Source organism: Bombina bombina, chromosome 7, assembly GCF_027579735.1.
Source record: "Bombina bombina isolate aBomBom1 chromosome 7, aBomBom1.pri, whole genome shotgun sequence".
NCBI lineage: Eukaryota > Metazoa > Chordata > Amphibia > Anura > Bombinatoridae > Bombina > Bombina bombina.
In genome coordinates, this window is record NC_069505.1 from 498,168,018 (window position 1) to 498,190,418 (window position 22,401).

Here is a 22,401-nt window from a genome sequence, read left to right on the forward strand (position 1 = left end):
CGATCTCACAGTGAGGCTCATCAGGTAAGTTTAGACTATTAATGTCCGAAGTCCGACTATTGCTCTGTGTCTCTATCCAATGCCTGCTCTGTCAGAGTCTATGATGGCTTATAATATATTATATTATAGGGCTGGAAATTATGAGAATGCCTCCAGGGGTCCCATTCTTAGATATGCTCGCCAGGGTCCCAACTCACGATCGCTATATCCACATCCCAAAGTTCCCTGGGTTGCAGAGCGGATGATAAGTCACACAGATCCAACAGCCATGCATATTTTGAGTGCCGAGTATAAACAACTCCTAGGATCTTCACATGTTTGAGCACCATAGAATTCTGGGTCATCACAGAAAATGATAGGTAAGAGATAGAGAGACCGTGCCAAACCTGGGTTGTCGGTTTGCTGCTCCGCAATTTCAAGTGCAAATCCCCAACCATTAAGTCACTCTGAAATCCCGTATATACGGGCCGCAAGCACTGGAGCCCCTGAGCACCACCGCTCCCGAACTCCACCGGAACATGATCAGGATCTATAGTGTGCACAGTGATTTGGGTTTCCTCCCGATTGAATGTCCTGCACAGAGTTTCTGTAAGTGCAGCATAATACTTGTTAAGCAGGCAGCGCATCTCGTCAATGATTGACAAGCAAGTCATCATGGTTGTTGTGCCGGCTTTCTGGTGTAGGTATGCCCTGAACTAGAAAAGAGCCCTCTGTCTGGTTATTGTATAGGGGTTTAACAGCTGTCTGCACAAGCGCAATCGCTCTCGCTGAAGTAGGTAAGGAAACAGTAGGAGAGTGTCTTTTAAAGTTATAACAGGGCCTGCAGGAATATTTCAAAAACGCTGCACCCTTGTTCCAAGATGGCGCCTGCCGAACTTCACAAACTGCTTAAGGACAAATCAGTATCCAAGAGTAAGCTGGAAAAGTTTTACACTGTCCTATTTGGGAGCATAATGAGTATGGGTAGTGGCTCTAACTTTGTAGTCAGTTATCTCACATATTTCAATGAAATTAAGCCAGATTTGTTGCCTGCAGATGAGAAGCAGCTCAAACATGCGACCGCTCCATAGATAGCTGGCTCAGCCCCAGCTAATTGATTCTTTTTCATTAATTATATACATATATTATTCAAACTTAAGCAAGACGGCCAACTTGCAGCAAATCTGCTCGAAAAACTCCAAGCCGCTATTTAAAATTTGGTGGTCTAACACAATACATGTGGCTCTTCAGCCTATGCATTGAATATTGCAGAGAAATATATTGGCCACAAAATACTTTTCAAACAGTAAACCAGACGACAGACACACTTGTATTCTCACTGCGGATCTTCACAATCTACTTCCTGGTGAGCATACTGATAAGGCATGAAGAAAACAAAGGCAGAAAGCAGATGAGAAAAAAAGTGTCTATGCATAAGACATCATTTTATAGTTGATCCAATTAAAGATTTAGGCCTCTAGTTATCAAGCCGTCAACCTCAAATACGCTGGAATTCCGCAGCGTATTTGTGGCGAGGCTGATTCGCCTTAGTTATCAAGCCCTACTGCCCGGCAAAAGTAGACTCTAGTGACGTAAGCTTCGATCTGCCGGACTCAGTCCGACACAGATCGATTGTTACGTCACTCCAGATGTTCCGAACGCAAGTTCGGCACAATCTGACTACTTTTGGTAGTTATCAAATGACTACCAGGTATGCTCGGCACTTTTCCGGCTCAGCGTACCTGGTTTTCAATCCACCGCCCTGGAGGCGGCGGATCCCATAGAAATCAATGGGAGTCTGACCATAGCGAAAGCTCATGTTCGCTGCTGCCCGACATCCCATTGATTCCTATGGGAGATGTCTGCACCTAACACCCTAACATGTACCCCGAGTCTAAACACCCCTAATCTGCCCCCTACACCACCGCAACCTATATTAAACATGTTAACCCCTAAACCGCCACTCCCGGAGCCCACCGCCACTCTAATAAACTTATTAACCCCTAAACCACCTAAAGTTTAGTTTATTTAATTGTATTTAATTGTAGCTACTTGTAGTTAATTAATTTAATTTATTTAATGATAGTGTAGTGTTAGGTTTAATTGTAACTTAGGTTAGGATTTATTTTACAGGTAATTTTGTATTTATTTAAGCTAGGTAGTTATTAAATAGTTAATAACTATTTAATAGCTATTGTACCTAGTTAAAATAAATACAAAGTTGCCTGTAAAATAAATATAAATCCTAAAATAGCTACAATGTAATTATTAATTACATTGTAGCTATCTTAGGGTTTATTTTACAGGTATTTAGTTTTAAATAGGAATAATTTATTTAATGATAGTGTAGTGTTAGGTGTAATTGTAACTTAGGTTAGTTTTTATTTTACAGGTAAATTTGACTTTATTGTATCTAGGTAGCTATTAAATAGTTAATAACTATTTAATAGCTATTGTACCTAGTTAAAATAAATTTAAATTTGCCTGTAAAATAAAAATAAATCCTAAAATAGCTACAATATAATTATTAGTAATATTGTAGCTATATTAGGGTTTATTTTATAGGTAAGTATTTAGTTTTAAATAGGAATAATTAATTTAATAAGAGTAATTTTTATTTAGATTTATTTAATTAATATTTAAGTTAGGGGGGTGTTAGGGTTAGTGTTAGACTTAGGTTTAGGGGTTAATAACTTTATTATAGGTTGCGGCGGTATAGGGGGGCAGGATAGGGGTTAATTAGTTTAATATAGATGGCGGTGGTGTAGGGGGGGCAGATTAGGGGTTAATAAGTTTAATATAGGTGGCGGCGGGGTCCGGGAGCGGCGGTTTAGGGGTTAAACAATTTATTTAGTTGCGGCGGGGTCTGGGATCTGTAGGATAGGGGTTAATAACTTTATTATAGGTGGCGGCGATATGGGGGGGCAGGATAGGGGTTAATAGGTATTATGTAGGTGGCAGCGGGGTCCGGGAGCGGCGGTTTAGGGGTTAATACATTTATCATAGTTGCGGCAGGGTCTAGGAGCGGCGGTTTAGAGGTTAATAACTTTATTTAGTTGCGGGGGGCTCCGGGGGCGGCGGTATAGGGGGTAGAACACCCCACTTGTGCGCTAACCCAGAAATCTCATATCTTTGAGCCTTTATAACTTTTGTGTGCAATATTATTTTTTAATACTTTTTATTAGATGGTGTTATTATGATTGCAACTTTACTGTGTAATGCATTTTGTGACACTTTTTAGTTTTGTGAAACAGTTAACCGAGCACTGTGGTCACAGTAATCATTCCAGCGTAAATTGCTCACACGTTTGCATTTACTTTCAAATTTTAATATTAGCGCAATTTAACTTACGCACAAATGAACGCAAAAACTTGATATCGCTCGAGTGCAAACGATAACTCTCCAAATTTAATCTGGCCCTGAGTATTTTTTATGTCTCTAGACACACACAGGACCCCTTAAGTTAAATCGATAGTAAACCCACATTTTTTCTTTCTCAATTTCAGCAATTTTAAGCAACTTTTTAATTTACTCCTATTATCAATTTCTCTTGGTATCTTTATTTTTAAAAGCAGAAATGTAAACTTTGGAGACAGCCCAATTTTGGTTCAGCACCCTGGGTAGCACTTGCTGATTGGTGTCTACATTTAGCCAACAATAAGCAAGCGCTACCAAGGTGCTAAACCAAAAATGTGCCGGCTCCAAAGCTTACATTCCTTCTTTTTTAAATAAAGATACCAAGAGAACGAAGAAAAATTGATACTAGTAAATTAGAATGTTGCTTAAAAGTGCTGCTCTATATGAGTAATGAAAGAAAAAAATTGCGTTTAGTATGTCTTTAAGTTACAGAAAGTTAAAAAAACATTGCTGGAAATAAAAAAAGACCTACATTTCTTGCCAACGTCATCTGTCCCAGTTTCCATACATAACTAAGCTTGTGTTTTGTTTTTAAATATTGGGGCACATATTTTCACTTCATTTGCCTATGAATAAGCATGGAAATATTATGGATAAAAGTGAACTTGCAAGAAAATACAGCATTTCCTTTTGAATAAAACTCATTGAGTATTTCCTAAAACTGTAAAGTTATCTAAAGAAAGAAAATAAAATAAAAAAAAACCAACCTTGGGAATTGTATATCCATGAAACTTAATATCCTTTGTCACAGCACGTGGCATACTGAAAGGAACCAGGTCACTGAATCTCAAGATCTCATGAATTACAGCATCTGTATAAGGCATCTGACTCTTGTCCTCGAACCTGGGACTTCGGTCCCGGCCAATCACAATATCTATCTCTTTGTGGATTTTTTCTTGTGGAAGAAGAGATGGTTTAAAGATTGAAATAGCGTGTGTAAGTTATTGGTGTCTGATAGTATCAGAAATCAAATTCAATTTGAAATATCTTTTTGATAAACTGATGCTATAAACAATAAACAAGTAAAATAATAAAATTTAAAAAAACAAAAACAAAACACTTGGGTTAGATTTATAAGTATCGAGCTAACTGCTGCGAGTGAGTGATATCGGCTTTTGCGTACGTCAGATGTAAAGCACGTATTAAAAGTTGAAAGTAAACAATTACAATGTTGTTCACTTACAGGATAATGTAATTTTTATTGTAAATACATACTTCTCTCTATATATATATGTATATACCTGTGCCTGTATATCTATTCCTATAGACATAGAAGTATTAATATGTATTTTACATTAACATTATCAATATATATATATATATATATATATATATATATATATATAACATATATATATAGAGAGAGCCAAGATGAGCACTCTCACTTCAGACTTCAGCAGCCAGGGTGCTAGTAGGTAATAGGTATATATGGCAAGAAACTTGCACTCACTGGACTTTTTTCAAAACACCAAAATTTAATGTGACGTTTCGGAGATAGAGTATCCCCTGGTCTGAGGAAGGGGATACTCTATCTCCGAAACGTCACATTAAATTTTGGTGTTTTGAAAAAAGTCCAGTGAGTGCAAGTTTCTTGTTATATATATATATATATATATATATATATATATATATATATATATATATATATATATATATATATATACATATATACAGGGAGTGCAGAATTATTAGGCAAGTTGTATTTTTGAGGATTAATTTTATTATTGAACAACAACCATGTTCTCAATGAACCCAAAAAACTCATTAATATCAAAGCTGAATAGTTTTGGAAGTAGTTTTTAGTTTGTTTTTAGTTATAGCTATTTTAGGGGGATATCTGTGTGTGCAGGTGACTATTACTGTGCATAATTATTAGGCAACTTAACAAAAAACAAATATATACCCATTTCAATTATTTATTTTTACCAGTGAAACCAATATAACATCTCAACATTCACAAATATACATTTCTGACATTCAAAAACAAAACAAAAACAAATCAGTGACCAATATAGCCACCTTTCTTTGCAAGGACACTCAAAAGCCTGCCATCCATGGATTCTGTCAGTGTTTTGATCTGTTCACCATCAACATTGCGTGCAGCAGCAACCACAGCCTCCCAGACACTGTTCAAAGAGGTGTACTGTTTTCCCTCCTTGTAAATCTCACATTTGATGATGGACCACAGGTTCTCAATGGGGTTCAGATCAGGTGAACAAGGAGGCCATGTCATTAGATTTTCTTCTTTTATACCCTTTCTTGCCAGCCACGCTGTGGAGTACTTGGACGCGTGTGATGGAGCATTGTCCTGCATGAAAAAATTTTTTTTCTTGAAGGATGCAGACTTCTTCCTGTACCACTGCTTGAAGAAGGTGTCTTCCAGAAACTGGCAGTAGGACTGGGAGTTGAGCTTGACTCCATCCTCAACCCGAAAAGGCCCCACAAGCTCATCTTTGATGATACCAGCCCAAACCAGTACTCCACCTCCACCTTGCTGGCGTCTGAGTCGGACTGGAGCTCTCTGCCCTTTACCAATCCAGCCACGGGCCCATCCATCTGGCCCATCAAGACTTACTCTCATTTCATCAGTCCATAAAACCTTAGAAAAATCAGTCTTGAGATATTTCTTGGCCCAGTCTTGACGTTTCAGCTTGTGTGTCTTGTTCAGTGGTGGTCGTCTTTCAGCCTTTCTTACCTTGGCCATGTCTCTGAGTATTGCACACCTTGTGCTTTTGGGCACTCCAGTGATGTTGCAGCTCTGAAATGTGGCCAAACTGGTGGCAAGTGGCATCTTGGCAGCTGCACGCTTGACTTTTCTCAGTTCATGGGCAGTTATTTTGCGCCTTGGTTTTTCCACACGCTTCTTGCGACCCTGTTGCCTATTTTGAATGAAACGCTTGATTGTTCGATGATCGCGCTTCAGAAGCTTTGCAATTTTAAGAGTGCTGCATCCCTCTGCAAGATATCTCACTATTTTTTACTTTTCTGAGCCTGTCAAGTCCTTCTTTTGACCCATTTTGCCAAAGGAAAGGAAGTTGCCTAATAATTATGCACACCTGATATAGGGTGTTGATGTCATTAGACCACACCCCTTCTCATTACAGAGATGCACATCACCTAATATGCTTAATTGGTAGTAGGCTTTCGAGCCTATACAGCTTGGAGTAAGACAACATGCATAAAGAGGATGATGTGGTCAAAATACTCATTTGCCTAATAATTCTGCACTCCCTGTATATATATATATATATATATATATATATATATATAAAAAAAAAATTCTATGTGAAGAATATAGGAATATAAAATATTCGTAATAGGTTTGTGTTTCAAGATTTAGGTATTACACAATGTCGGGTTAGCGCTCATGAAGAATTACTAATCTTACATTGCATTATTAAAATGTTACTAATATGAAAAGTTGAGAGTAAGCGCTAAATATGCTTAAAAGGCTAAAGGACTGGTTGCTAAATCTTACAATTTAATACCTTCGATAAAGGCTGAACATAAACAAATATCACAATAAAAGCACAATAAAATAACACAATAAAATTAGAAACATGGATCCATGTCTAACTTCTAAAAACGTAAGTACATAGTAAAATCTACTGGGAGATACGGTATACAGTGGGAGTGGTGACCGTGACACTCCTTGAAGGTGATACACAAGTGTGGGATGTTAAATAAAAATACAAATATTGATATTTATAAGCAAAGTTATAAACCCTAAAAATAATTCCAAACTGACAAAGTCAATCAAAAATAAAGTCAATCAAAAATGGTGAAAAAATAGTGAAAAAGTAGGAAGTGAATGTTCGTGTTAAACCGTGGATGTGTCCTCCAACGTTGCTGATGGGTAGTGAGAGATCTATAATCAGATATAGATGTTAGAAGGGGTTGTAGAAAAAATGAGTATATAAAAGATAATCCAACCTTTAGGCAAAAGTCATTAAAACCAAAAAACAAAAATAGAAAAAATAAATGATAAGTAATAAAATCCACTTTGGTGAAATCAAATAATGAAATGAAGCAATCCAAAAATGATCCAAAAATAAAAACGTTTGTGTAAGATGCGTGCAAAAGTTAGGGGATTTGGACAAATTCTGTGCCCAGTGGGTTCAAGGTGCCATCCGTATGTTAAAGGTCAAATAACAATAAATAACAACAAAAACCTGTAGGAAAACAAAGAAAAGTCTTGAGAAAGGCCTAACCCAGGCCGAAACGCATTGGCATACTGGTGAGCTTGATTTTAATTACCATTATTATCTATTGGATACAGTGTTGCACTATTTTGTTTTTCTTTGTTTTCCTACAGGTTTTTGTTGTTATTTATTGTTATTTGACCTTTAACATACGGATGGCACCTTGAACCCACTGGGCACAGAATTTGTCCAAATCCCCTAACTTTTGCATGCATCTTACACAAACGTTTTTATTTTTGGATCATTTTTGGATTGCTTCATTTCATTATTTGATTTCACCAAAGTGGATTTTATTACTTATTATTTATTTTTTCTATTTTTGTTTTTTGTTTTTAATGACTTTTGCCTAAAGGTTGGATTATCTTTTATATATTCATTTTTTCTACAACCCCTTCTAACATCTATATCTGATTATAGATCTCTCACTACCCATCAGCAACGTTGGAGGACACATCCACGGTTTAACACGAACATTCACTTCCTACTTTTTCACTATTTTTTCACCATTTTTAATTGACTTTGTCAGTTTGGAATTATTTTTAGGGTTTATAACTTTGCTTATAAATATCAATATTTGTATTTTTATTTAACATCCCTCACTTGTGTATCACCTTCAAGGAGTGTCACCACTCCCACTGTATACAGTATCTCCCAGGAGATTTTACTATGTACTTACGTTTTTAGAAGTTAGACATGGATCCATGTTTCTAATTTTATTGTGTTATTTTATTATGCTTTTATTGTGATATTTGTTTATGTTCAGCCTTTATCGAAGGTATTAAATTGTAAGATTTAGCAACCAGTCCTTTAGCCTTTTAAGCATATTTAGCGCTTACTCTCAACTTTTCATATTAGTACTATTTTCAGCCCACTAGGAGGCTTATTGTTAGTAAGCTTAAGGCCCCATTGTAGCGCTCGGTCCAATCCTCTTAATTATTAAAATGTTACATATAAAATATTGTAAAAAAATCATAATTTATATCTCACCCGATAAATTCATTTCTTTCATGGTGGCGAGAGTCAGAGATCCTTTAAATATGGTATATACTTTCCCGCCAGGAGGAGGCAAAGTTTCCCAATCATCAAAAGCCTATAAAAACCCTTCCGACCTCAGTTTAATGTCCAGCCATGTGGTGAAGTGTAAGAAGGAGTAAGAGCCAAAATATAGGATTAGTGAAAAAAGATGTGCTTAAAATAAATAAATCCCCCCAAAAAGTTGGGGGGCTGGTGGACTCTTGCTACCATCAAGAAATGAATGTATCAGGTGAGATATAACTTATGTTTTCTTTCATATAGGTGGGGACAGTCCACAATTTTTTTACATATAGGAACTAATACCCAAGATGTGGAAGTCCACGAGTAACAAATAAAGGGAGGGATTGAAAAAAACCTTTTTTTCACTGAGAATTTAAATCCATAACCAAAAAAAATAATTATATATCTTATGACAACTCAAATTATAGGCACATTATCACACTGAGACAACTGCCTGAAAGACCTTTCTACCGAAAGATGCTTTTGATAAAGTAAAAACATAAAAATGGTAGAATTTAGTAAAGGTATGCAGAGAAGACCAACTGGATGCTTTGCAAATTTAATCAACTGAAGCCTTATTCTTGAAAGCTCAAGATGTTACAACTGATCTAGTAGAATGAGCTGTAATTCTCTGTGGTGGAGGCGGACCCACCTCCAAATACGCTCTATGAATCAAAAGTTTCAACCAACATGCTAAAGGAATAGCAGAGGCCTTCTGGCCTTTCCTAGGGCCAGAAAGACAGAACAAACAGGCTAGAGGTTTGTCTAAAAACTTTAATAGTATCAACATATTTGAATGCTCTAACAACATCCAAAAAATTTAAAGATCCTTCAAAAGTATTTTTTGGTTCAGGACACAAGGAGGGAACAACAATCTCCCTACTAAAGTTGTGTGAGGACACATTAGGCAAAAATGTAAATGCAGTCCGCAAAACAGCCTTATCTTGATGGAAAATCCAATAAGGAGACTTACAAGAGAGAGCAGATAATTTGGAAACTCTTCTAGCAGAAGAGATTGACAAATTGTGCATAGGCTCAAACGGAGCCTGTAAAACTTTTATTACTAGGTTAAAACTCCAATGAGGAGAAATAGGCCTAATAACAGGTTTAATCCAGATTAAAGCCTGTAGAAAACCATTAACATCAGGAAAGTTAGCAATCTTCCTATGAAATAATACAGAAAGAGCAGAAGGTTGTCCTTTCAAAGAACTGGCAGATAAATCTTTATCTAAAAAATCCTGTAAAAACTGAAAATTCCTAGGTATTCTAAAGGAATGCCAAACATAATCATGGTTGATGCACCATGAAATATGTTTTCCAAACTTTGTGATACATTTTTCTAGAAATAGGTTTACGAGCCTGAATCAGAGTGTTAATCACAGAGTCAGAGAATCCTCTATGACTGAGAACTAAGCATTCAATTTCCATGCTATCAAGTGTAGAGACTTTACCATAAGAACACATTCTGGTGAAGAGACCATTCTCCTGGATGCAGAGATTGACAAAAGTCTGCCTTCCAGTTGTCCACTCCTGGGAAGTGAATCACAGTAATTAGACAAGAATTGGTTTCTGTCCAAGAGAGGATTTAAGATACTTCTGTCATAACCAGGGAACTGTGCATTCCCTCTTGATGATTGACATATGCTACTGTTGTTATATTGTCTGTCTGAAACTGGAAATGAGGTTGCTTTTTCAATAGGAGCAAAACCTGAAGGGCCCTGTAAAGTGCACGGAGTTCCCAAATATTGATTGGTCCCCTCGCCTCCCGATGATTCCCCCTTGTGCTGTCAGGGACCCCAAAACAGCTCCCCAACCTGAAAGACTTGCATCTGTGGTGATCACAGATCAGGTAGGATGAGCTAAAGAAGCCCCCTGAGTAATAGATTGGTGATTCAGCCACCAAATTAAAGATAGGTGTGTGCTGTGGTCTAAGAATATCACCTGAAATATCTGTGTATGTATCAGGTTCTTTGCTTTGTGCATCCTCAATATTGTTCCTTTAAGTAACCACGCTACTTAAGCACATCACACCCCTAACCAGGTGCTTAGTAATGCTGTATTAACCACTACACAGGTAGTTTCCAGTCAGCAGATTGTTACAAGCCTACAGCTCTCCTTGATACATTGACTTAAAAAACAGTCTTTCTAATCTACTTCTTACGTACAGCCTGCCAAGCAGCTCAAACTTGTTTTCTGATCTGCATGAACTTTCACAGCACCAGGTTGTTTGCTAACAACCATACGGTACCTCTCATCATCCTTTGGATTACAGTATAACAGTTTGCTGCCTTATTCTCTGGAGCGGGTTACAGCCGTCTAGTGTCTGAACTGCTTATTATTATTATTAGCAGGTATTTGTAGAGCGCCAACAGATTCTGCAGCGCTATAAGCATAGGCGGTATACAAGATAACATTTACAGGGATCAAATTGGTAGAGGGCCCTGCCGAGAGTTGCACTGTTGTAGTTGGCTCTTATGAAGGCGATCTACAAACAGCTGGGCTCATAGGCTTACATTCTAAGGGGTTCAAGGGGAAAGCAATGTAGTTAGGAAAGGTAAATGTAGGTTGTATGCATCCCTGAATAGTACAGTCTTTAGGGAGTGCTTGCAGCTGTTAAAACTAGTGTAGAGTTTTGTGGAGCGAGGCAGGGAGTTCCACAAGAAGGGAGCTAGTCTGGAGAAGTCCTATAAACCTGGAATGTGAGGAAGTAACAAGAGAGGAGGAGAGGAGGAGATTGTGAGCAGAGCGATGGGGATGGGAGGGAGAGTATCTGGAGACAAGGTCTGAAATGTAAGGGGGAGCAGTGCAGTTGAGGGCTTTATTTGTCAGAGTGAGGATTTTGTGTTTAATCCTGGAGGCAAGAGGAATCCAGTGAAGGGATTGGCAGAGAGGTGCAGCAGATGAAGAGTGACGTGTAAGGAAGATGAGCCTGGCAGAGGCATTCATTATGGATTGTAAAAGAGCTAGGCGGCAGCTAGGGAGACCAGAGAGGACAGAGTTGCAATAGTCGAGGCGGGAAAGGATGAGAGAGTGGACTAAAATCTTAGTTGTGTCTTGTGTAAGGAAATGTCTAATTTTAGAGATTTTTTTAAGGTGGAATGGCAGGCTTTAGCCAAGGACTGAATGTGAGGAGCCAAAGAAAGGTCTGAGTCAAGTGTGACCTCAAGACATCGGGCATGTGGGGTAGGGGTAATGACGGAATTATCAACAGTTATAGAAAATTGGGGGGTAGAGATTTTGGAGGAAGGGGGAAAAATAAGGAGTTCAGTTTTGGAGAGATTTAGCTTAAGGTAGTGAGAGGACATCCACGATGAGATATGAGAAAGACAGTAAGTGACACGGGTTAGTAAGGAAGGAGGTAGGTCTGGTGCAGAGTGATAGATTTGGGTGTCATCGGCATACAAATGGTATTGAAACCCGTGGGACTTTATTAAGGAACCTAATGATGACGTGTAGATTGAAAAGAGAAGGGGACCGAAGACAGAGCCTTGAGGTACCCCAACAGAAACTGGTAATTAGAATAGCCAGTAGGTTGAGCTGTCCACTTGTGTTGCAGCAAAGTTATGCAACTTAGCAGACTGAAATTGATCTGTGTACACAGAGCAGACATTAGCTATCGAGCAACAAGATCTAGCAGCCACTTCCATTTTATCTTCCTGTCCAGCTGCTTGAAGTGAGGGTGCCTAACTGCCTATTAATCACTGCAGATTGAAATGCATAGAATAGGTGCAGACACAATAGTATCTAACATGCTAACAATGCAGAGAACTGTTTGCAGAAAAATGCAAGTAAAAAAACGTTTTTTTCATTAAAATTAGTTTGATGATGATACAATCTATATTATTAGGTTTATAATGCTGTTTGGCATTTAAAGTCTTCATTTCAAAGCTTTAAAAAGAATGTATTAGATGTTTCTTATGACAATTTTGAGAGGGGCCTGGAACCTAACTCCCTCACTTCCCTTTGACATTATAAACTGGGTTTCAATTTTCAACGGTTTCGATTTACAACCATTCTTCCTGGAACTTAACCCCAGCGTAAACTGAGGGATACCTGTATATACAAATATGTATATACAATAAAAATTGCATTACCCTGTAAGTGAACAACATTGGAATGTGACATATCATAACTCCTGTGAAATTAGCGTGAGAGCGATAGGTATTAGGTTTTTTCTTCTGTGTTCTTCATTTACTTCTATGGGGAGAATACATTAACGTAGTCAAGATATTTTGTTAGCGTGCGTTGGCTTTGGCTCCAGGTCAAACTTTTTACTTTCAACTTTGAATAAACGTGCAACCCGACGTGTGCAAAAAGTATACTTCTAGCGAAGTTTATGCCCAAGCAAAATTGCTAAATAGCGCGCCACTTGTAATCTGGCCCTAAAGGACTGTTTATACAGTATTTAAAAATCTTTTATAATTGTTTAAAATATACCCCTGAGTTACAGTATATGTGTCACCGAATTAACACATTTATTAAAGGGATAGTCTACACCAATTTTCATCTAACTGCATGTAATAGATACTACTAGAAAGAAGACTATGCACAGATACTGATATAAACATCCAGTATAAAACCTTTTAAAAAATTAGAAGCGCCCATTTTAGCACTGTTGATGAGGTTAAACTGGGACACCCAGTGAAAGGGGCTGGGAAAGCAGGAAAGCAGACACTCCCTTGCATATGAAAAGACCCTTTACACAAACAGGAGCAAGCTGGAGTCTGTAGACCTCAGTATATATCTAAAGTCTGAAAATCAGCACGTTATTTAAAAAGAAGCAAAACTATACATTGTTACAAAAACACTTACAGGTGGGTCTTATAAATAGATAATCAACAAAACATTTATAATATCCCTTTTAGTGTATATCTCCCTTAATGCCTCATTTAAGTACTTGCCTTGAACTCCTGGGTGTTTTAGAAGCAGTAGGAATCCATATTTCAGTGTCGTACTAGTTGTCTCTGCGCCGGCAAAGAATATTTGAAGAGCATTACAGACCAGGTTGATCATATTGAACTCTGTGTTAGGATTCTCTTTTTCCTAGAGAAGTTCAAGAAAGCACCATTGAATGGGACATTCTTATAGGAACCCCTTTCTGATCAACCCCTTATTGGAATGTTTAAGTGAAAAGATGTGTTCTGCACCTTACCAGGTGATTGTAAAATAATTATATACTAGATGGTAAGAAGACAGTATAGTGTGAAAGAATGCAGCACTGAATCATGTGTTGGTTAGTATCAAAGCAATGTGCCAGCGGAGTTGGCTACATTTAGCCACAATCAGCAATTGCTACTCAGATACTGAACCAAAAATGGGTCAGTTCCTAAGCTTACATTCATACTTTTTCAAATAAAGATACAGAGAGAACGAAGACAATTTGATAATAGGAGTAAATTAGAAAGTTGATTAAAATTGCATGCTCTGTATGAATCAAGAAAACTATTTGGGTTTCATATCCCTTTAAGGTACGAGAATAAGCAAGGCATTTTTTTTTTTTAAAGAGAGATGGAATAATGTATAAGAAATGACTCATATCAATATTTAGTCAACAGACTCAAACAATAAACATTTAAATATTGTGGTATTTTCTGTGCTAAAGGATATATTTAGTCCAAAGAGTCACTTGGGTTATTTTTATAAAATGTTCAAAAGTGATGCAGCAAACTGTAAAAAGCTGACAAGAAAATATCACCTGAGCATTTCTATGTAAAATAGGAAGATATTTTACTCAAACATATCTTCAGCTCAGCAGAGTAAGTGCTGTGTAAACAGTTATACATCAGCTGCTGTCCAGCAGCAAATTAGGAGAAAATACAAAACACAATGGCCAATCAGCATCAGCAGTGCTGAGATAATGTTTTGCTTTTGCTGTGATCTCATGAGATTTCACTGAAATCTTATGAGATTTCATAGAACTTATCTAAACTGAATAGGAATATAACATGACTGTGCCTGCACATGACAGATGCACTCTACCTTGCATGTCCTGGGTAGGGTTGCTACCCGTCCCTTAAAATACTGACAAGCATTTTGACTGGCTGCTTAAAGTCTCTGTACAGTGGGGTGTGAATACTTAGGAAATCTGAGGTAAAATATCTTCCTTTTTTACCTAGAGATGTTCAGGTGATATTTTCTAGTCACCTTTTTACAATTATGCTGCATCACTTGCATGTGTTTCAACATTTCGGCATCATATCCCTTTAAGTATTCTGGTTGATAGTTCTCTAAAAATACAAAAAGACAGATGCACCCATGACTCACTGTGTTACATTTATTACACAAGCTATAAAATGTACTAGAACGCCAAAGTCACACCTAGTATGGGAGTGGTGCAACACATTCCATTTTCTTAGTATCTCCGATTTAGTTTCTCCAATTTGAAAGACCTTTAACAGTGCAGGACAAACGGCATCTAAACCGAAACATGGTAGTTTCTGGCTCAGCATAGACACATGAAGGTTGGAAGCTGGAGTCAAAGGCCCGTCCATTAAACTAAGCAATCAGGATAACTAATCTATACTATTCACAAAGATAGGAGAAGGAGGGGTACAATGAGGCAAGACTGACTGTACAGAAATGCTAAGAAAATTATGAATTTGGTGGAAGTCAGCTACACTGGATTAATCTTCCTCAATGTAGCCTCCATGTACCATATACAATTCACTTTGGACTACAGGGACCTGTACTGAGTGATTATAGGCTAGATTACAAGTGGAGCACTAAATATCAATAGCGCACAATCAACATTAGGGCTCCACCGAGTAATACTAGCGCACGCTAATGTGTGCTGGTATTACAAGTAAAGCGCAATGCGATTGTGAGCTCGCGTTTGCATTGCACAGAAGCTTTGCGCTCACAAGAGCGCGCTTCCATAGGCTTCAATGGGAGCCTCGTTCTTATTCTGTCATACACGCCATCAGAACCTAAGCACAGCTAAGGGGGTAAGTAGTGCAGCGAATGCAGTATTTTCTAAATATGTAAGTATATGCTTATATACATATATAGTTATGTATTATGTGTATATACACATAATAACACGTAAATATGTATGTAAATAAGTATATATTTATACAGGTAGCCCTCAGTTTAAGCTGGGGTTAGGTTCCAGAAGGAATGGTTGTAAATCGAAACTGTTGTAAATTGAAACCCAGTTTATAATGTAAGTCAATGGGAAGTGAGGGAGTTAGGTTCCAGGCCCCTCTCAAATTGTCATAAGTAACACCTAATACATTATTTTTAAAGCTTTGAAATGAAGACTTTAAATGCTAAACAGCATTATAAACCTAATAAAATAATCACACAACACAGAATATATTATTAAACTAAGTTAAATGAACAAAAAACATTTGCTAAACAGCATTATAAACCTAATAAAATAATCACACAACACAGACTTCCCTTGCATTTTTCTGCAAACAGTTCTTTCTATGCATTCCAGTCTGGAGTGATTTATTGACAGGAAAATCTTGTTCCTTTGAAATCTGCTCGATAGCTCAGGTCTGGTTAAACTGATTAATTTCAGCTTGCTTGGCTTTGCTGCAACACAAGCGGACAGCTCCAGCTACTGACTATTTTAATAAATGCACTGCTTCTCAATGCTATTCAATAGCAGTCACATGACTGGAAAAAAAAGGTTGTTATTCTGAAACGGTGTAAATTTAACCGTTGTAAAACGAGGGTCACCTGTATATTTACAGGGAACACACAGGTCCCATAGACCGTAATGTAAAGGCCAGTATTTTTCTAACATCCCACACCCGCCAACTTTAAAGCACCAAAACAGTTTAGTGTAGGGCATTTGGGGCACTTTTAGAAAATTAACCAGAGATCAAATCTATGGTTAATTTTCTGAGCGCTAATTGCTACTGCAAGCTCGCGGTATTTATTGTGCACCTGAAAACGGGCAAATTTAGTGCTCCACTTGTAATATAGCCCTATTTGCATAAAACTTGTCAGCATATAACTAATGTACACACAATTAATGATGTGAAATATTTTCAAATTTAGGAATTCTGAATTTGGAGATTTGGATCTGTAGTTTCTCCTTTTTTTATTTTGACCATGGTGGAATAGTTCTCTTGTCTTACTTATTAATATTATTTTTATTTACAAAATAATAAGTGGCACAACATACCTTTTCCATCTTTATAAGGAATGCATCAATATAATCCCGAGGTGAATTTATATCTAAAGTCTTTTGATTTTTCTGGACTCTTGTATCTATAAAGGACATAAGATCATCCATATTTTTGAAGATCTTCTGGTGATTACCCGGTAAGTATTTCATGATACCTGGAAACATGCTGTAAAGCTGAAAGACGAGGGTGAAGAGGGAAATGAACATTTTTAGCTTTCATATCCTATTGACTTTTTGTAAAACAATTACACATTATTTGAAATCTTCTTTTTAATTTATTATCCCACCTTTGGGGTTAATTTAATAACATAACTCAAGGGTTAAATTCTATTTCTAGGTTAAAATTTCATTCAATCATACTTTAGCTGTTTTATAACAATGTTATACATTAGCAAGAGCACTAGATGGTAGCAGTTTTATAACAATGTTATACATTAGTAAGAGCACTAAATGGCAGCAGTTTTATAACAATGTTATATATTAGCAAGAGCACTAGATGGCAGCAGTTTTATAACAATGTTATACATTAGCAAGAGCACTAGATGGCAGCAGATTTATAACAATATTATACATTAGCAAGAGCACTAGATGGCAGCAGTTTTATAACAATGTTATACATTAGCAAGAGCACTAGATGGTAGCAGTTTTATAACAATGTTATACATTAGCAAGAGCACTAGATGGTAGCAATTTTATAACAATGTTATACATTAGCAAGAGCACTAGATGGCAGCAGTTTTATAACACTGTTATACATTAGCAAGAGCACTAGATGGCAGCAGTTTTATAACAATGTTATACATTAGCAAGAGCACTAGATGGCAGCAGTTTTATAACAATGTTATACATTAGCCATTGCACTAGATGGCAGCAGTTTTATAACAATGTTTTACATTAGCAAGAGCACTAGATGGCAGCAGTTTTATAACAATGTTATACATTAGCCATTGCACTAGATGGCAGCAGTTTTATAACAATGTTATACATTAGCAAGAGCACTAGATGGTAGCAGTTTTATAACAATGTTATACATTAGCAAGAACACTAGATGGCAGCAGTTTTATAACAATGTTATACATTAGCAAGAGCTCTAGATGGCAGCAGTTTTATAACAATGTTATACATTAGCAAGAGCACTAGATGGTAGCAGTTTTATAACAATGTTATACATTAGCAAGAACACTAGATGGCAGCAGTTTTATAACAATGTTATACATTAGCAAGAGCTCTAGATGGCAGCAGTTTTATAACAATGTTATACATTAGCAAGAGCACTAGATGGTAGCAGTTTTATAACAATGTTATACATTAGCAAGAACACTAGATGGCAGCAGTTTTATAACAATGTTATACATTAGCAAGAGCACAAGATGGTAGCAGTTTTATAACAATGTTATACATTAGCAAGAGCACTAGATGGCAGCAGTTTTATAATAATGTTATACATTAGCAAGAGCACTAGATAACAGCAGTTTTATAACAATGTTATACATTAGCAAGAGCACTAAATGGGAGCAGTTTTATAACAATGTTATACATTAGCAAGAGCACTAAATGGCAGCAGTTTTCTAACAATGTTATACATTAGCAAGAGCACTAGATGGCAGCAGTTTGATAACAATGTTAAACATTAGCCATTGCACTAGATGGCAGCAGTTTTATAACAATGTTATACATTAGCCATTGCACTAGATGGCAGCACTATTTCCTGTCAGACATGTGCATGCTACCTATCTAGCTATTTCTTCAACAAAGAATAACACGAGAACAAAACAAATTTGATAATAGAAGTAAATTGGAAACGGTTTTAAAATTATATTCTCTACCTGAATCATGAAATAAAAAAAAATAGGTTTCATGTCCCTTTAATTCTAAAGGGAGTCATATACCACCTGGTAAATATTTTACTATTTATATCCCAAACAATTATAGGTATTGAAGATCTTGCAATATTCTTAAAAGTAATTTCAAGGAACAATTTCTTAATGAAAGATAAGGCAAACTAATAATTTACCTGTCCAGAGAAAGTGCTCATGAGATAAAAAGTATCATGGATTCCATGAATCAAGGACCACATATCTTTTTCATCGTAGTCAAATGTTTGTCCAAATAGGAGAGCGCAAACAACATTGCTGGATGCTCGGATGAGGAAGTCATTGGGATTGAACATTGGCACTGCAATATAAATTATGTGTTTATAAGGCTAGGGGATAAAAGATGGGGTTTAAAGCTGTTCTGAAAACATTCGCCTAGATTACGAGTCTTGCGTTAGCCTTAAAAAGCAGCGTTGAGAGGTCCCAACGCTGCTTTTTAACGAACGTTGGTATTACGAGTCTGGCAGGTACAGGTGTACCGCTCACTTTTTTTCCGCGACTCAAGCATACCGCAAATCCCCTTACGTCAATTGCGTATCCTATCTTTTCAATGGGATTTTCCTAACGCCGGTATTTCGAGTCTTGGAAAAAGTGAGCGGTACACCCTCTCCTGTCAAGACTCCTACCGCATTTAAAAGACAGTAGTTAAGAGTTTTATGGGCTAACGCGTAGTATAAAACTCTTAACTAAAGTGCTAAAAAGTACACTAACACCCATAAACTACCTATTAATCCCTAAACCGAGCCCCCCCCCCCACATCGTAAACACTTAAATAAAAATTTTAACCCCTAATCTGCCGACCGGACATCGCCGCCACTTTAATAAATATATTAACCCCTAAACCACCTCACTCCCGCCTCGCAAATACTAGTTACATTTTATTAACCCCTAATCTGCCGTCCCTAACATTGCCGACGCCTACCTACATTTATTAACCCCTAATCTGCCGTCCCCAACATCGCCGCCACTATACTAGAGTTATTAACCCCTAAACCTAAGTCTAACCCTAACACCCCCCTAACTTAAATATAATTTACATAAATCTAAATAAAATTAACATTTATTTATTCCTATTTAAAACTAAATACTTACCTATAAAAAAAAACTAAGGCCTAGATTTGGAGTTTTGCGGCCAAGGGGGTGCGTTAGCTACGCAGGCTTTTTTCTGGCCGCACCATAAAAATAACTCAGGTATTGAGAGTTCACAGAATGGCTGCGTTAGGCTCCAAAAAAGGAGCGTAGAGCATTTTTAACGCAGCTTCAACTCTCGATACCAGAGTTGCTTACGGACGCGGCCAGCCTCAAAAACGTGCTCGTGCACGATTCCCCCATAGGAAACAATGGGACTGTTTGAGCTGAAAAAAAACCTAACACCTTCAAAAAAGCCGCGTTCAGCTCCTAACGCAGCCCCATTGTTTGCTATGGGGGAACACTTCCTACGTCTGCACCTAACACTCTAACATGTACCCCGAGTCTAAACACCCCTAACCTTACACTTATTAACCCCTAATCTGCCGCCCCCGCTATCGCTGACCCCTGCATATAATTTTTAACCCCTAATCTGCCGCTCCGTAAACCGACGCTACTTACATTATCCCTATGTACCCCTAATCTGCTGCCCCTAACACCGCCGACCCCTATATTATATTTATTAACCCCTAATCTGACCCCCACAACGTCGCCTCCACCTGCCTACACTTATTAACCCCTAATCTGCCGAGCGGACCTGAGCGCTACTATAATAAAGTTATTAACCCCTAATCCGCCTCACTAACCCTATAATAAATAGTATTAACCCCTAATCTGCCCTCCCTAACATCGCCGAAACCTAACTTCAATTATTAACCCCTAATCTGCCGACCGGAGCTCACCGCTATTCTAATAAATGTATTAACCCCTAAAGCTAAGTCTAACCCTAACACTAACACCCCCCTAAATTAAATATAATTTTAATCTAACGAAATTAATTAACTCTTATTAAATAAAGTATTCCTATTTAAAGCTAAATACTTACCTGTAAAATAAATCCTAATATAGCTACAATATAAATTATAATTACATTGTAGCTATTTTAGGATTAATATTTATTTTACAGGCAACTTTGTGATTATTTTAACCATGTACAATAGCTATTAAATAGTTAAGAACTATTTAATAGATACCTAGTTAAAATAATTACAAAATTACCTGTAAAATAAATCCTAACCTAAGTTACAATTAAACCTAACACTATACTATCATTAAATTAATTAAATAAAATACCTACAATTACCTACAATTAAACCTAACACTACACTATCAATAAATAAATTAAATACAATTCCTACAAATAACTACAATGAAATAAACTAACTAAAGTACAAAAAATAAAAAAGAACTAAGTTACAAAAAATAAAAAAATATTTACAAACATAAGGAAAATCTTACAACAATTTTAAACTAATTACACCTACTCTAAGCCCCCTAATAAAATAACAAAGCCCCCCAAAATAAAAAAATGCCTTAACCTATTCTAAATTACTAAATTTCAAAGCTCTTTTACCTTACCAGCCCTGAACAGAGCCCTTTGGGGGCATGCCCCAAGAAATTCAGCTCTTTTGCCTGTAAAAAAAAACCATACAATACCCCCCCCAACATTACAACCCACCACCCACATACCCCTAATCTAACCCAAACACCCCTTAAATAAACCTAACACTAAGCCCCTGAAGATCTTCCTACCTTGTCTTCACCCTACCAGGTTCACCGATCCATCCTGAAGAGCTCCTCCGATGTCCTGATCCAAGCCCAAGCGGGGGGCTGAAGTGGTCCATGATCCGGCTGAAGTCTTCATCCAAGCGGGAGCTGAAGAGGTCCATGATCCGGCTGAAGTCTTCATCCAAGCAGGGCAGAAGAGGTCTTCCATCCGATTGAAGTCTTCATCCAAGCGGGATCTTCTATTGTCATCCATCCGGAGCGGAGCGGCAGGATCCTGAAGACCTCCGACGCGGAACATCCATCCTGGCCGACGACTGAACGACGAATGACGGTTCCTTTAAATGACGTCATCCAAGATGGCGTCCCTCGAATTCCGATTGGCTGATAGGATTCTATCAGCCAATCGGAATTAAGGTAGGAATATTCTGATTGGCTGATGGAATCAGCCAATCAGAATCAAGTTCAATCCGATTGGCTGATTGGTGGATGAGGCTAAAGTACAAACTAACAAATTCACGTCACATAAAGATTTTGATGCTTTAGATCAAAAACTAAAATTCCATATTGACAAATTAAAAGAGGAATTAAGTGAAACTAAAAATAGAAAATTGCAGAGGGACTGGTCAGACCATCAGAAGGGAAATATATATAAAGCTAATTATAAGCGTAAAAATATCAGATACACACAAGATACCAGAGGACAAGGGAATGCATCTGAGAATTCCTCTACTGAATCTGAGATTTCAGATGAGGAGCCTATACAAACAATCAATACCAGTACATCCTTACCTATAACTGAACCCTCCATAACGAGGATTTTTTTAGAGAAGGATCTGTTCCCACCCAAAAAGGCAGTGAGAACAAGGCAGCAAACAAAAACAAAACCAAACAAAAAGAAGTAAAAGATGAGGGATTACAGATAATCAATCTGGCAGACATAGAGTTAAAAACTGAACACTATACTCTTTTATCAAAAGGTTTGTCATTTATCCCCACTCCTAAATATGACAACTTCAAGTGGATTAAAGACACACACCTCTTTGAGAGAAAGTTAGCA

General features: G+C 37.3%; 1 protein-coding gene across 1 annotated transcript in view; it reads right to left on the bottom strand.

Annotated features, from left to right (window-relative positions):
- The window catches only part of LOC128666869 (cytochrome P450 2A5), a 59,233-nt gene that overhangs the window by 2,789 nt on the left and 34,043 nt on the right, over positions 1-22,401 (bottom strand). Inside the window, exons 4-7 of the mRNA XM_053721673.1 lie at positions 18,788-18,948; positions 16,771-16,947; positions 13,535-13,676; positions 4,104-4,291 (exon numbers count right to left, since the gene is read on the bottom strand). Coding sequence (XP_053577648.1) covers positions 4,104-4,291; positions 13,535-13,676; positions 16,771-16,947; positions 18,788-18,948 — 668 coding nt within the window. The remainder of the gene's footprint in view (positions 1-4,103; positions 4,292-13,534; positions 13,677-16,770; positions 16,948-18,787; positions 18,949-22,401) is intronic.